The sequence below is a fragment of the Agelaius tricolor genome, unplaced genomic scaffold, assembly GCF_023055355.1.
Source record: "Agelaius tricolor isolate 1412-34295 unplaced genomic scaffold, bAgeTri1.0.p SCAF_35, whole genome shotgun sequence".
NCBI lineage: Eukaryota > Metazoa > Chordata > Aves > Passeriformes > Icteridae > Agelaius > Agelaius tricolor.
In genome coordinates, this window is record NW_027269295.1 from 4,219,175 (window position 1) to 4,235,077 (window position 15,903).

The window sequence follows — 15,903 nt, forward strand, 5'->3', positions numbered from 1 at the left end:
CTGGGGTGAAACACCACAGTGCCGCTGTTTGGTTCAGCACCAAGAGCCAGTCAAGCTCAGGCATGTCCCATCCAGCTATACTGGTAATATTCCAGTAGTGAAGAGTGTTTTCCACACTTGCCTCTCGGGACGTGGGCTTCCCGCGGAAGAACTCATGGTTGAGGGAGCTGTGGGGAGGGTTGAAGCGCGCCTGCAGGAACACGCAGCCGTTGGCGATGGCCTCCAGTGGGGCCGGGCCCTCGTAGGGGAACCCAAAGCCAATGAAGAGCTGCAAGGCACAAACACAGAGCTGCTGAGTTGTTGGAACCCAGGACACCCCCCTGAGCAGCCAAGACCCCTGCCAGGGGCTCAGAGACCCTGGCACAGAGCCCAAAATGCCTGTGGGTTTGATTATGACCCATGGAGCAAATTACCAACCTTAGATGAAGATCAGCAAGCCAAAACAGTTAAGTAGAATAATAGTGAATTTATCATGGGGTGAAAACGTAGATTTTGGAGTTTCTGGAATGGGGGTTCAAGGGGCAAGATGGAGGGATCTGGGCATGTCCAGCCTTTCTCCTTTTTCTTCTTGGCCTCCATCTTCTGCTGTGATGTTGGCACTTTTAGACTGGTTTAGAGTAGAAGCTCACTGTCTAACATAGGTTATAGGTATTGGAAAGTAATTGTAAACATTGTACACGTCGTTTTTAGTATAAAGACATAACACTTCCCTGGGGACAGGCAGAGTGCCTGGAACTGTCCTGCTGGATGGACCTCAGCAGGGCAGGAGAAAATATTTTATAGATAAGGAACCTTGAGACTGAGAACTGAAGAGCTCTGACTCCTTCTTCAAGCACTGGGCTGGGAAAAGAGACTTTCTAACACATCTTGGGGTCACTCTGACCAGCGAGGGGCCCCAAGACTGAGTGATTTTTCCCACAGGGAAACCTCCCAGATAAACCCACCAGCATCACCCCTCTGCTGCTCTGCTCCTGCACACCAAGCCTCTAGTGGGGTTCAACAAATTATGCTGAAAATTCCCCTTTTTTACAGAATTCACAGAATGACCAGGTTGGAAGAGACCTTCAAGATCATCGAGTCCAACCCAGCCCCAGCACCTCAACTGAACCCTGGCACCCAGTGCCACATCCAGGCTTTGTTAAACACACCCAGGGATGGGGACTCCACCACCTCCCCGGGCAGCCATTCCAGAACTTTATCACTCTTTCTGTGAAAAACTTTTCCCTAATATCCAACCTGTATTTCCCTTGGTGCAGCTTGAGGCTGTGTGCTCTGGTTCTGTCAGTGCTGCCTGGAGAAAGAGCCCAGCCCCAGCTGAGCACAGGCACCTTTCAGGGAGTTGTACAGGTTGATAAGGTCATCCCTGAGTCTCCTTTTCTCCAGGCTGCACAACCCCAGTCCATCAACCACAGCTCACTTTGCACAGCCATGGAGTTTCCAGGAGCTGCAAGATCCCCCATGGTGCTCACAACCATGACTTGGCCCTGCATGGAACAACATTGCTTTGCCACAGCTGTTTGGGCTGGTAAATCAGGAATATTTCCTCCAGGCAGCAGCTGAAGGCAACAGGGATGTGCCCACACCCACACACTCCAAGAATCTGGTTTATTTTTATCACAGCTATAAGGTGAAAAAAACCCAACAAACCCACCCCACTCAGCAATAAATGAATTAATGAGGAAACTTTGCACTCTGCCTGTGGACAGTCTGCAAGGAGAAACTCCTCAGACACATCTTGATCTGAAATGTGCTCTGCTTGGCTCCTGCCTAATTATCCCTCGTGGAGCTGGGAGTGCCTGCAGGCCTGGGAGGAGCACAGGTAATGGGGGACAGGCTCCTGGCATGGCCTCACCCACCTTTGCCTTCCTCAGCAGCTGCTGGAACTCGTGCTGGGGCAGCAGCCCGTGGTTCTTGACAAATGCTGGCACCTCAGGTGGCCTCTGTGTCTCATAATAAACAGTGCCATGGATCTCCATGTACTTGTTGAGGATGGCCAGGAACTTCTCCTTGCCCTGGGGAGGAAGGCAGGCATGTGAACTACACCAAAGGATGGGTCTGACCTCCTCCCCATGGTTATGGGGGGGGGTTTAACTCTCAAACTGCTGTCCCAGAGCAGCTGCCATGCTTCAGGCAGACCCACAGCAGTGCAAAATCCCCACCTGTTCCTCCTCATTCCTTGGAAACACATCCTGGACTGCCCCAGGCTCCTGGAGAGCCCCAATGGCTGCAGGATCCATCACTCTGATCATCAGGTTCCTGCCTCCCCTGTCCCCTCCAAGGGCAGCTTCCACTCTGGAGCTGCTGAATTAAAGGCTTCAGAGGGTTCAGAAGGAATCTGAACTTGCTAATAGCCTCTTATTCCAAGTAATAAATTCCAAGGATTTTCTTATTCAGATTTAATCCCATTTCACTACCTGGAAAATGAAAGGGGTCATCAATTTTCTTCTCTTGGAGGCTTCCCTCCTTTTGCTCCAAAGCAGACTTTCTTTTTAACAATTTCTTTACTGGAGAATTTTTTTGCTTCAATAAACCACAAAGGGCCCATCCTTTGGATGCTGGATTTTCCAGTGCTGCAACAGCCCCAAAAGAGCAAAGACCAGGGGGACTAAGGAGTTCTAAATGGGGAATTTGAGGAAACTGTGTGTATGATGCCTTAAAGCCTCCTCAAATGCTGAATTTCTGCCCTCAGCCATGGATCCCTGGAATCCTCCAAGGCTCTAAGGCTTTCCCAGCTTATTAAAACTCCAGCTCCTATTGTGAGCCAGAGGCAAGAAGTTCAGAGGGGTAGGAAATGAGAAATAAAGGGAAGGGAGGTTTAATGAAATGTTTCTAAATGTCAAAAACATCCTGCTCTGGAGAGGGTGTTTGGTCCAAGGCTGGTAAATGAGCACCTGGTTCCAGAAGATGGAGGTGGTCGTGCCTTTCTAGACCTCAAAATCACTCAAAATAAGGAAAAACTCCTCTATTCCATTTTTTATTCCATGGAGTGTACAAGATGGGAAGCAAAGGCCAGGGAGCCTGGCCTCAAGGAGCCCCAGCCTCTTCACCCAGCAATAACTGACCCCAAATATGCAGTTTGGGGAAAACTGATGTTGTTTGTGAGTTCTGACTCAAAACAGCAAATGCCTGTAGCACCCTGGGTGGAGGGAAATGTCCATTCTGGGGTTTAAACTCTCTTTAGTGCCTTCCCAAATTACCTTAACTAAGCTCCAAGGAAACTTCTGGATAAGAAAGGGCAGGGGAATGGTAGAAAAATAAGACAAGATGTTGCAGCTCTCCTAAAATGAGATTTAGTGGGTTTCAGTAGGGCTTTTAGGGAGCCCTCAAGCCAGGCAGAGGCAGGGGGGATTTGCTGTCAGACCTGGACAGGGATGGAAAGCCCACAAACATCAGTAAAGAGGAGACAGCCTGGCTGGGTCCTGGCTCACCACAAGCTTCTCTGCTAATTAGCAGCTGCTAATCAGGAAAGCTGGGAAGGGGAGGAGGTACAGCCCCCACTGCATCAACCCACATCAATCCCAGCAGCTCCAGAGGACCCAGCCCACGTCAAGGCAAAGTCGAGTCTGACAAAAACCTTTTCTCTCCCGAGAAGAGGAGCAGAGGCAAAGCCCAGCAGCAGCTGGTGTGGTACAGTACCTGCAACTGGAGCAGCCCCAGGCGGTGCACAGAGGGAAAAATAGAAATAAATCAACAGACAATGAGAATTAGCTCCTTTTTACAGCCCTGGAAGGAAAAGCAGCTTGCTAGCTCTGGATAAGGTGGGGGGAGCATGCACAGCCCCTCTGGAGATGCAGGGGCGTGTTTTGGGGGGCTGGAGGGGCTGTCCCCATGCAGTGACACCCCCAGGTGTTTCAGGCTCGGGGAGCACAACCCCTTTTCACAGAGTGCTTGAAAGCAGACACCAACTATCCCCATCATAATGCAGCAATCACTGCAATTAATAAGTGGCAATCATTGTAACTAATTACATAAAATCATCAATATGAAATCCTCAGCCTCAGAGCCTGCTGGGAGGAAGCATCACCCAGAGCAAGGAGCAGGGAATGGTGTCCCACCAGCCTCTCCCTGTTTGTCGGAGGTTCTGGATGTGTCCCATTCCTCCCCCAGGACCAGGACAAGGATGGTTCCCTGTGAACACATCCAGATCTGCCCCTCCATAGCTCAGGGTGAGATCCAGAGGCTGGGGCTGCCTCCCAGCCCTGCCTGTGCCTACCCCTGCCTGCCTGGCTTGACCCCAGCAGCCCAAGGACACCCACCTTCCAGATGCTGGCCTCCTTGCCATACACCACGGCCATGCTGCTGACTTTGTTGGCCTTGATGAGCTGCTTCTCCGTCTGGTTGAGCTCCTCCGACACGAAGCCCATGAAGGAGTTGTCAGGGGTGTGAGCTGTGGGCACCAAGGGGAGGACACAGGCAGCTGGAGAGATGTTTTTTGGGATGTCCCCAGGGGTGGGAATACAGCAACCCCGTCTTTCTCTCTCTCTCTCTATCCTGTATCTCCTTTCCAACCCTTCTATCCCATTTGCTGTGGGCACTCAATAAAGGTGCATTCATTTTGATTGATACTGAAATCCCCTCTGTGTAGTTTTTGCACTCTGAAATCAGTGAACAAACCATCATGACCTGTAGCAGGCCCTGAGCCTGCAAGGGCTCCCTAGTGGTCAGAAGCCTAAGATAGGAAATGCCAAGTCATGGTGACTGGGCTGGAAGCCCTTCTTCCACCTTTGGACCCCTGCTTATCTCTCTCTAAGACTTTCCTTTAACCCTTGCTATTGGACCATTTCCAAAACCCCTGAATCCTATATAAAGAGCTGCTTTTGCCCAGCTCGGGCAGAAGAGCTTGTCACGGACATGTTTTATGAAAAATCCTTTCCTTAGGATTTTTTCTCCTGAGAGGCTGAGAGGCCTCAGGAACAAAATGTAAACAATGGTTATCTGCTGCTGTGGAATGCAACAGGTGCATCTGGGATTGGGCTCATGTGGTTGTTTCTAATTAATGGCCAATCACAGTCAGCTGCCTTGGACTCTGTCCGAGCCACAAGCCTTTGTTATCATTCCTTCTTTTTCTATTCTTAGCCAGCCTTCTGATGAAATCCTTTCTTCTATTCTTTTAGTATAGTTTTAATAGAATATATATCATAATAAATCAAGCCTTCTGAAACATGGAGTCAGATCCTCATCTCTTCCCTCATCCTCGGACCCCTGCAAACACGGTCACAAGAGCTGTCACTGGGAACCTTCGCAGAAGAATCAATAAAGATGCTCCTGTGGAACCCCACACAGACTTCTCCTCTCTCTCCCTGCCTCTGCCTGCCTAGGCACCTAGCAAGCTGAAGAGCTGAAATCATAATGAGCTGATAATCACTAAAGAGTTGATCTCACTTAAGGTTGCCTGCGGCTAAGAACTGCTTGGGAGCTCGGACAGTCTGTCCGTGTGGGACATCTGGGACCCGTGTGCAGCCTGCTGGGGACAGCCTGTGTTGTATTGCACTAAATAGTTTATTTAGTTGTTGTTCTGCACTGTGAAGGGCCCCCAGCCCTCCTATCAGGCTTAGCCCCGAGCAAGGCAGGCCCATCTGGATAACTCAGTCCCTCTTGGGGACAGAGTGCCCGAATACCCAGTCAGCTCGTAGCCGCTGGCTACCCTAAGCAAGCTTAGTGGATTTCAGCTCTTTAGGGATTCTCAGCTCTCTTAGGATTTCAGCTCTTTGCTTGCTTGCTTAGGGCGCCGTAGGGCTAGGGGTAGAAGCAGATGTGAGAGAGGAGAAGAAGGGTCCTGGCTGTTCCACAGCAATGGTTTATTGAGGGGTCTGTGAAGGGTTCCAGTGACGGCTCTTCTTCTGCCCCTTTTTATAGGGTATAGGGGGATCCAAACTTGTCCAATAGTAAGGGTTAGGGGAAAAATGACCTATGGGGTTACAGAGATAAGCTAGGGTTCGAGAGGCAGAAGACAGGAGCTTATTTTGCTGTCTCATCATGACTCAGCATTTCCTACTGTTAAGCCTCGGCCCGCCACGGGGCCCTAGCCAACTCCCTGGGGCCTGCTACAGCACTGGGTGGTTGGAAATTTGTACTGAGTATGTTATGTCACGTAGATTGTTATTTCCCTTCTCCCATCACATGGTCTCTCCCTCATGCACTCCTGTGCTGTACCCCCTGGTGGTTTGGTCCCTGGTTACCCCTTCCATCACCCCTCCTCAATGGTATCTCATTGGCTACAGTCCTCTTCCCCCGCCCCCATTCCTTGGGTATAAAGGTCCCCTGCAAGAATATCACACTCTCCTTTCCACTTGGGAGGTAGCCAGAGCCGGAAGTGTTTCCTCCCAAGCTAATAAGCAATAGTAAATTGATAATAAATAAATAAATAAATAAATAAATAATAAGCAATAATAATAAAGTGGGGACACTTGTCCCCACATGGAGAAGAGCGTTTCCCATCTTTTGCTTTGTCCATGTAAGACCGTGTGGGCCAGGGTCCATAGCTAGCTGGAGTGGACTCAAACAACAGCCCGAGAGACGCGGATTCTTACAAGCCTGAACGCCAGCAAAAGTTCACAATAACGACCCCCGTTTGTTCTAGCAGATCGTGACAAGGCCCTGTTCTAGGCAGCCTCCCGGGCACCAGCACTCACGGAACATGGTCATGAACTGGCTGGGCTGCAGGTTCCAGTAGCCCCAGTTGGTGCGGTAGCCGCGCAGCGTGGCGTACTCCTCGTGGTTGTAGGCTGGCTCTGTCCCAAAGGTGTCAATGACCCGGACACGGCACCTGCGGGGCACACACCCCCTGAGGACGCCTGCTGTCCCCAGGACCCCTCGTCTGCACCCCAAGCAGAGGGAGAGGAATGAGGGGTTTGTCTTTACAAACCAGCTGTGGGTCTGCTGGTACATAAAACCAGCACTGGGAGATCAAAGAAACAATGGGGAGGATTCCACTGATTGATGACTGGAAAAAACATATTTGCCTTTACAAATAAACCATAGGTTTGCTGATCAATGAAATTGGATAGTGAAAGATGAAAGAAACATAACCATAATTCCATAAAAATTAAAAAACCAAACCCATAAATTCCATAAGAATTAAAAACTAAAAGGGAGTGTTGTATATTAGAGGGTTATCTTTGGTTTCAGGCATTTCAGGAACTCTATACCTCTCAAGTACCTCAGCCAATAGGGAAAGAGAGAAGGGAAATGGGGCCAGGAAATTGGGGTAAAAAGGAGGCTGCATCTTCCAAAAATTAGACAGACCCCAGGGGAATGCCCCATGGCCTCTCCCTTTGTTCAAATAAAGTAAGAGGACTCCTCTGTCTCCTTTTTGGACATAAACCTCTGATGTTTGTGGAATAATTTTCCTGACGAGAGGGTGCAGCAGCATCCCAAGGAGCCCTTCCCAGCACTGTTCCCTCCTTGCAGGACAATTTCCCTTTGCAGGACCCTCAGCTCCCCGACAGCTGTGAGAATGATGAACCTCCCAAAAGTTTATTATCAATGCCTTTCCCAATATCCTGGGAATGCTGAGGCAGGCACTACCAGCACAAGGCTGAGGACAGAACAGGAACAACAAGCAAGGGAAGAGCAAAACAAGCTGAATGCAAAAGCAAATGCATTTATAATAAAAGCAATAACGCAGCTTGTCATTTTTCTCTCTAATAAAATTGTGTAGGATAGTGGAAGAGATGGGAAAAAATGTAATAAATAGCAGGTCTATCAGCACTAAATTAAATCGCAGATTTTCCGGGCTGGTGATGTACCAGGGGATGATGACATTTGTCTTGATGCTCAAGGAGCCAGGGATAGGGCTCCTTACAAATTCCCAAGGCTCAGCCTCCCCTCCATGCTGTGTCCACCCCTGGCTGCAGGAATGGAATGGAAGCACACATGCAAGATTTGGTCTTTCCCCAACTCTCTCTCTTTTATTGAGGTTTTATCCTAAATACCTGAGGCTCAGAATGTCTCATGCTGTGGCAGCAGGGGACACAGCAAGGCACCAGGCAGGCAAAAATCAAAGGTAAAATCAAAGGGTCTGGCTCCTTGGGCTGGCCATTAGTCTTTGCTTGCTAATTAATGAAATGGAGATCAAGAGCAGGCAGTGGCTTTGCTTACCTGTATTTCTTAAAGGAGAGCCCCATGTGCTGCTTCATCTGCTGGAGGCCATGGTAGTCGGTGTAAATCAGGTCAAAAGGCAGAGGACTGGTCAGGGGGCAGTTCCCCCGTCCTGGAGGCACCCCTAAGTGACTGGGGAGAAGCAGGAGGGGTCAGCCCCCAGCACCAACACTCCTTTCCCTGCTGGGCATTGAGCAGGAGCCATCAAACAGCTCCTCTTTGATGGAGGGGAGGCAGATGGTTCTCCTCGCCCCAGTTTTTATTTCCCAGGCCAAAGATCTGGAGAGTCCTGGTCCCTCCACATCTTTGCACCTGCTCCAGCTGAGCTCCTGTTCCTCCCACATGGACTGTGAGGCACAGCATTCCCAGCCAGGGCTCTCCAGCATCCCAGTCCCCACACACCCTCCCTTGGACCTCTCTTGTTGAAGACACCAGATTTCGTTTACTTTCATTGCAGTCACACCAGTGACAGACTTGTAAAGCCACATCTTTCCTCTCCTCTCTGCCTGCAAGGTTCCCAGCTGAGCCTAAAGCTCCCTGTTCCCAGCTCCACGTCCCTCCCAGCACACCCTGGAATGTCTCTTATTCCACTCCTCTACCTATCACATCCCAGAGCACTCTCAGCTTCTCCTTGCCTCTGCTGGCAATGCCTGTCCTTGGATGCTGGGCACATTTCATTCATATTTCTCACTTTTGGTCCCATTTATGAAATAATTCCACAAAACGGGGCAGCTGGGCCCTGGGTCTCACTCAGGGGGTTTCCAGCCAGTTCCTTACAAACAGCCACACTCACCCCCTCTGCCCTCCTCCAGTGGATAAAATGCACTATGAAAATCCAGATAAACTCGACTGACACTAATCTCTTTATCAAGACCATCAGTTACCTCACTGCCAGAGTGAGATGTGATTAATCCAGCAAGATACAGGGCTGCTAAACCTGTGGTGTGTCTCCTTCCATTTCCAATTACCTCTGTGAACTGATGAATCCCTCTCTCCAAAGCTGTTCTACCAAGTGTACCACTGATGTCAGCCTGACAGCCCATCTGCTTGTCTGGACCATATTTCCTCCTTCTCAGAAAAAAAAAAAAACCACCCCTGTGACACCTTCCAGCTTCAGCAGGTTTCTCAAAAATCCACGTTGCTTGTACTTGTGATTTCCCAGTGCCAGTTTGCTCAGAGGCTGATTCACTCCACAGTTTTAATGCTCCTGTATTTTGTTTTTCCTCCTAAAGATGATAATTCCTCATCCTGCTAATTCCACTCACACCCAAAAAGCAGCAGCATCCTCATGGAAAACCAAACTGCTGAGCTGCTTTGGTCCACCCAGGCTGTCTCACTCCCACCACGCAGTTGTCCCATTCCATTCTCAGTCCTTCCAACAAGGCTGAGGAATTCCTGGTTTATTTCACAAATCTGAGCTCAGACACTGTGAAATCTCACCCTTAGCTCCTGCCTGCCAGGACGTCTGTCTTTGTTTTCTTCTGGGTTCTTCACTTACTCCAAACCTCTATTTGGAGATGGGAATTTATCCCAGCCATGCCTGTATGTATTTTCTCTTCTTTAAGGAATAAAAGTTCTGGTCAGTCTTTAAACTCCCAGGCTTTGAATCTTTCCTTCTCTGTGACTTCTCTTACTGGTTCTCTCAATTTCTCAGCATTTTCCCTTCTGAACCTGAGAATTCCCTTTCCAGCCCTACCTGGGGTTTATCTGTTCCTCAGCTGAAGCTCAAATGGACCCATGGCCCCAGGGTCCATCCTCTGAGGAGCACTTCCATAAGGTCCTCAGCCCTTGCCAAGCCCTTCAGCATTTCACCTTTCAATCCCATGGCTGCTTCCAGAGGGAATCAATGGCTTTCCCATCCAGGGAAAACCAAGGGACACAACTGTCACAAATATTTGCTCTCCAGTCTCTCACTAACATCAGAAGGAGCCACACAGAGCCAGAAATTTGTTTGCCATAAGAAATATGATAAAGGGCTCTTGATTGGCTCCTGGCCACACCTCCCTCTTCTTCTGAACCTGACCTGGAGGAAGATGCCTCTGCTCATTGCAGGGGTTTGGACCAGAAGAGCTTTAAAAGTCCCTCTGAACTCAAACCTTTCTGTGATTCTGATGTGTCTCCAAGTCCTTGAGCACTGAGCACCAAGATCCTTCTTCCAACCCCCATCCCAAACCTGACCCAGTGCAGGGTCACCCCAAACTCCTGACCATGACAGGGACTCCAGAAAATGTGTAAATGTGGAACAGCTTTGCTGGCCAAAGGCAGGAAAAACAGAGAATTTCAATTTAAGACAAAGAGCTGCTTTTGCAGCTGCTTCATTGCTCTTGTCACAAGGAATCTCAGCATCAGCTCAGGGCAGCCTGGCCGGGGATGCTGCAGGGGGAACAGGTTGCAGTTTTGTCACTTTTATGCACAATTTTACACGACAGGACTGATTGGGAAGATGGCAGGAATAGAAAGGCTCTCACCTCCCACAGCCACCTCGGTACAATAAATAGGGCACCAAGGAGACTCAGTCTCCCGGGAAGGCTGAAGGGGAATTTTTAAGCCAGGATTTTGTAGAGATGGAATTCTAAACAACACATTTGCTCACACAGTGCTGCTTTTTCCTCAGTCACAGACAAACAATGATTTACACCAACCTGCACTGTGGTGGAACCAATCCATAAACCTTGTATTTAACTAAAAATCCCCAAACCATTACACTGTGCTTGCAGCATGTCACACAAGCCACTGCACTACAAAATAATCTGTAATTTAAGGAAGCCCTAACCAAGCTTGACGAGGGGCTGCAGGAGGCAGCAATTAGTGTAACTCACACTGAAGCCTCCAAAAAAGTTCCCACCAGTTGGGAAGAGCAGGTCTGACTCTCCCAGCTCCCATCAGCAGCACAATCTGCCACACATCCCCTCTCCAGGTGCTCAGGACTTGCCACATCCATTTATACTCCCTGTGCCATGGCTGCGTGGCTGGAATAGCTCTGAGAGCAGGAGCAGTGCTTTGAGCAGAACATCTCTGCATTTACCCCCCTTATCCTCCCTAAACACTTTATCACCACTGATTTTAATATTCCGCTCATGCAAATCCAGCCTGCACCTCTGAGATGGGGGCGGGGGGAGAATTTTTTTTTTTTATTCCTTCTTATTTAAACATTCTTTATTCAGGCTTTCATCATTTGCCAGTTAAGTCAACTAATTTTCTACTAAACCCAATTTCACTCATGGTTGGAGTGCAATTTCCCTGATTTTTCCTTGTGCCATGTACTATTAATGGCGCTTGAAATTACGCAAATAAAATTGATGAGCGCAAACGCCGCCTGCCGCCAGCACAGCCCAGGGATCTGCTGGGGAAACCTCCCCTCCCAGGCCAGCCATGGGTGGTGACCAGCTCAGCACCTCTGGCTGGTGATCCAGAGGTTTGCCCCATCCCAAATCCTGGATCAGCTGAGCCCTGGCTCCTCTCCGGGAGGGAGCAGCAGGAGCGGCTCCGATCCAAGCGGATGCCGAGCTCGCCTCTCCGCCAGCTGCCTCCACCAGCTGTGCCTACTCCAGAATAAATCTCCAGCAGCTTCTTGTCCTGCTATTTTCCTCTCAGAGGTACTTTAATCAGCCAGGGGACCGTCCCCTCCCTGGGCATGGTGCAGGCGCTCTGGAGTCAGATGACTGCAGGGTTATCTTTACATCCCATTGACCTATTTTCAAATTAACCCAAAGTTTCTTTCTGCATTATCACTCCTGGTGCTAAGAAATCCAGCACTAAATGGATCTCGTGGGCATCTCCTGGCAGCCTGGGCCAATATTTTGTATTATATTTAATTGCATCTTCTCTGCCCACATCTGCTGCCATCAGCAAGGCTGAGAACAGAGCAGGGATCCTGTTCTCACTGCTCCCTCAGCTGCAAGAGCCCAGCAGGCACAGGGATGTTATCCAGGGATTAAAGGTGCCAGAGCCAGGCCTGAGCAGCTCCCAGAGGTCTGTGACAACCCCATCACAACCAACAAGTGCAAATCTAAGGCCACAAAATGAACATCCTACCGCCTGCCCTGTGCCCCCAGCTCTTTCCCTGCTAGAATGAACACTCACTGGAAATCAGGATTTCCAAGCAATTTCAGCACCTGCAATGGTTTCACTTTTGTTGGACTGTTTCTCTGTCCATCATCGATCTTGTATGACACAGCCCTATCCATCCAGGGAGGAAGTTCAGTAATCCTTTTATTTGTTTCCGAGACCTGGAGATGCACAGGACGGTGCCAGAACAAACAATTCTTTCTGGTTGGAGATTCAACAAATATGAAGGAACTTCCCAGGAAAGGAGAAATCAATACTTGGATTCCTACAGGGAGCAGCAGAAACTGAGCACTCACGTGCTGATAGTGCCTGGGCAGACCCTGGGACAGACGGGCTGTTCTCCTGCTGTCCCAGCTGCTCCAGCAGCTCCAAAAAAAAGAAGAAATTCTCCCCTGTGAGGGTGGTGAGGCCCTGGCAGAGGCTGCCCAGAGAAGCTGTGGCTGTCCCATCCATGGGAGTGCCCAAAGCCAGGTTGGATTTGAGTACCAGGAGCACCTGGTAAAGGCTGAAAGTTCCTCCCCAGTGATGCAGAGCTGATCAATCCACAGCTTTTCCCTGCAGCTCCATCAGGATCACACGGAACCAGCCACTTCTGGCTGTTTCCACAAGCAGTTCCTTTCTCTCCCACACAACAGCAGGACTGGTTTTGCCAGCTGGCGAGGGGAGTGAAGCCAGAGCCTGGGCACGGTGCAGGTTTTCATGTGAACAGATGTGAGACAGAAAGATGGCTTTAATCTGCCAGGAGACAATCAGAAATGTGCTTTCTGGACATGGTGTTTCCATCTGAACAGCCCTTTTTGCAGCCTGAGCACACCTCAGTGAGCACAGAAAGAGCAGGAAAATCACAGCTCTCACTCTGTGTGCCAGGCACTGAGAGGGGATGGGGCAGGGGGAGCAGAGCCAAGTCCCACCACAGCTCCAAGGCTCCATCCTCCCCACCCCAGCACAGGGAGGGTGGCTCAGCACCCAAACCACACACTGGCCACAGCAAGAAAGGGCTGCCAGCACAGGGTACAGGCACGTGCTGCAAATCCAGCACTTTGCCAGGACTAGAATTAAGAGTCCAGAACTTGACACAGGAGCAATTAAGCTCCAGGAATGCTTTGTAAAGCCCTGACCCCAAGAGGCATCAAATCCCATTTTCTTCGACTTTCTGTCCTGCTTTATGAGCAGTTAATTTCGAGGGGACCATTGAGAAAATCACCTTTCAGTGCTTTTCTGAACTCCCCAGCAGCTCACAGCTCTGCAGCCCCTTCTCCCCCAGCCTCTCCCTTAGGCCCAGAAAAGCAGCTGGACATGCCAAGATCACCACTCCCATGGCTCAGGGATGAAGGAAGGAGATGGAGCATCCAGGAGTGCCCCTTGTGCTGCTCCTCCCAGGGAAAAAGGCTGAGAGGATCCTTCCTGCCTGACCCCAGGGCACAGGTGCTCCAGAGGAGAAGCCTCAGTTTATTAAAGCTTTTTTTTGTGGGCACAGCCATTGCTCCAAAGTGCTGCTTGTAATTTTCCAGCATCTACTCATGAGCTGCCTCATTAACAACCCAGCTCAGAGATTTCAGGCACTTCCCACTCCTCCCCTAGCAAGCAACAACACCAACACTGGCCTGGATTCTCACCTCCCTGAAAGCACTTTTGGGCTACCAACACAGCACCAGGGATCTTCAGCAAGAATCAAGTGTTGCTGTTCAGGTTTAGGGTTCAGCTTCTTCCCTCCCTGCTTCAAGACAAGGCTCAAAATGCTGCTGGCTGCCCACCCAGCACAAATCTCAGAGAGAAAACAGCTCCTGGCTCTCTGCTCTCTGCAGTTCGTTTTCCCTCTTGGAAGATGCACAGAGAAACACGGAATGGTTTGGGTTGGAAGGGAGCAGATACCCTGTGATTCACCCCTTACCTCTCCAGAGGCACCAGAAGCAGCTCACAAATTCACTGGGAGTTCAAAGGAGAATAAACACCTGCACTTAGCTCAACTACAGGAGAAAAAATAGCCCCTGGGTAGGGAATTCACAGATCTTGAAAGTCTGTAGTGGGTAAAAGATAACCCAAATAAACTGGCCCTGAAAAACCAATCTGTGATCTCAGACCTCACAGGGACATTTGGACAGTGCTGAGCTGAGCTGGGGATGGAGCCTGCAGATTCCCTGAGCTCCTTACCTTTGTTCCAGATTAGCATCAGTCCCTAAACCAGAGGAAGAAGAATTTGACTCCCCTGGCCCTCAGTGCTGGGCAGGGAGAGGTGCCCAGCACACACATGGGTGTCACACTCCCAACATGTTTTCACCCCCAGCCCTCCATCACCAGCTTTTTTGACCAGGGCCTTACTTCTCCTCCTTCATTTTCTTGATCCTCAACATTCCTGACCCACTCCAGACCACCTCCAGGCACTGCTGCATTGCAATCAATACAGATGCTAATCATGAACAGCTCTCAGATCACCACTGGTTGAAGTGTATAAGTGTATGCAGGCAAATCTTCCAGTGATCCCTTGCCAATGATCAATACACACAGAAAAATCAGCTCAGAAATTTGAAGAGACAAAAAAAAAAAAAAAAAAAGTCCAAACCAGGAGAGAGGTTAATCTGTGCTGAATAATTTATGGGCTCCAGTGAAGGCTTTGCTGGGCTGGAGCAGCTACAGCTCCTAGCCATGAAAAGAGCAGGGGTTGCCAAAGAAAAATACACAAGGATGGAGTCAACGTTTCACACTGCTGGAGCAAAATATCCCCAAACCCACCCCAACACTGCTCAAGGTCAGCAAGAGACAGCCAGGATGGGAGAGGACAAATTCAGCCTCAGTCCAAAGAGGTGCAAAGCTTTTCTGCTTCAGGGGGGTGCAGGGGGCAGGAGGGATAAGGAATCAGAGTGCTTGGGTTGCCACTTCCCAGGGACAGGGATTTAGCTTTGCTGCATCCCCCAGCCCAGCTCCAGCCCTTTGTGCATCCCTGGCTCTCTGCAACCCCTGCCCAAAGCTGTGGCTCCAGGTAAAACACCTCCAGGCTGTAAGGAAGAGCCCAAGATTAACTCTTAGCACACCTCAGGACTAATTACTCATGTTCTGCTAAGCCTCCCACTCACTCCTGGTCACAAAAGCTTTTCCCAGCTCTCCTCAGAGGCAGCAGCAGCCCAGCAGCAGGGATATGTCACTGAGAGATCTGCAGGATCCAGCACCAGGATAGCTGGCACCACTCATTCCTCCCCTGGGCAGAACCTCTGCCCCCCTGTGACACCCACATTAACCCATCTCCTGATGGACTGCACAAAGGTGACAGTGGTGACCTTCCAAGTGCTGGGCTTGGTCTCCAAAGGGACAGAGGGGACGTGGTTACATCCCCAGCTCCCCCCTCCACTCATCCCAGCCCATTGAGAGGAATGGTGGATTTGTCTTTACAAACCAGCTGTGGGTCTGCTGGTAGATAAAATCAACACTGGGAGATCAAAGAAACAATGGGAAGGGTTCCACTGATTGATGAATGGAAAAAGATATTTGCGTTTACAAATAAACTTTAGGTTTGCTAATAAATAAAATTGGATATTGAAAGATGAAAGAAACAATGGAGAAGAAAAACCACTAAATTACATAAGAATTAAAAATGAAAAGGGAGGGTTATACATTAGAGGGCAATCTCTGGTATCAGGCGTTCAGGGAAGTCTGAATCTCTCAAGTACCTCAGCCAATGGGGAAAGAGAGAGGGAAATTGGGGTAAAAAGGAGGCTGTGGCCTCCAAAAATCTGAGATTCC

General features: G+C 49.7%; 1 protein-coding gene across 2 annotated transcripts in view; it reads right to left on the reverse strand.

Moving 5' to 3' along the window:
* The window catches only part of MGAT5B (alpha-1,6-mannosylglycoprotein 6-beta-N-acetylglucosaminyltransferase B), a 79,891-nt gene that overhangs the window by 13,135 nt on the left and 50,853 nt on the right, over window positions 1-15,903 (reverse strand). The window contains exons 9-13 of one of the 2 annotated variants that reach the window (XM_071452535.1): window positions 8,101-8,232; window positions 6,633-6,766; window positions 4,257-4,387; window positions 1,857-2,012; window positions 122-268 (exon numbers count right to left, since the gene is read on the reverse strand). In XM_071452535.1, the coding sequence (XP_071308636.1) occupies window positions 122-268; window positions 1,857-2,012; window positions 4,257-4,387; window positions 6,633-6,766; window positions 8,101-8,232 (700 nt within the window). Of the gene's footprint in view, window positions 1-121; window positions 269-1,856; window positions 2,013-4,250; window positions 4,388-6,632; window positions 6,767-8,100; window positions 8,233-15,903 lie in introns of both variants that reach the window. The other variant, XM_071452534.1, reaches the window with a different exon arrangement.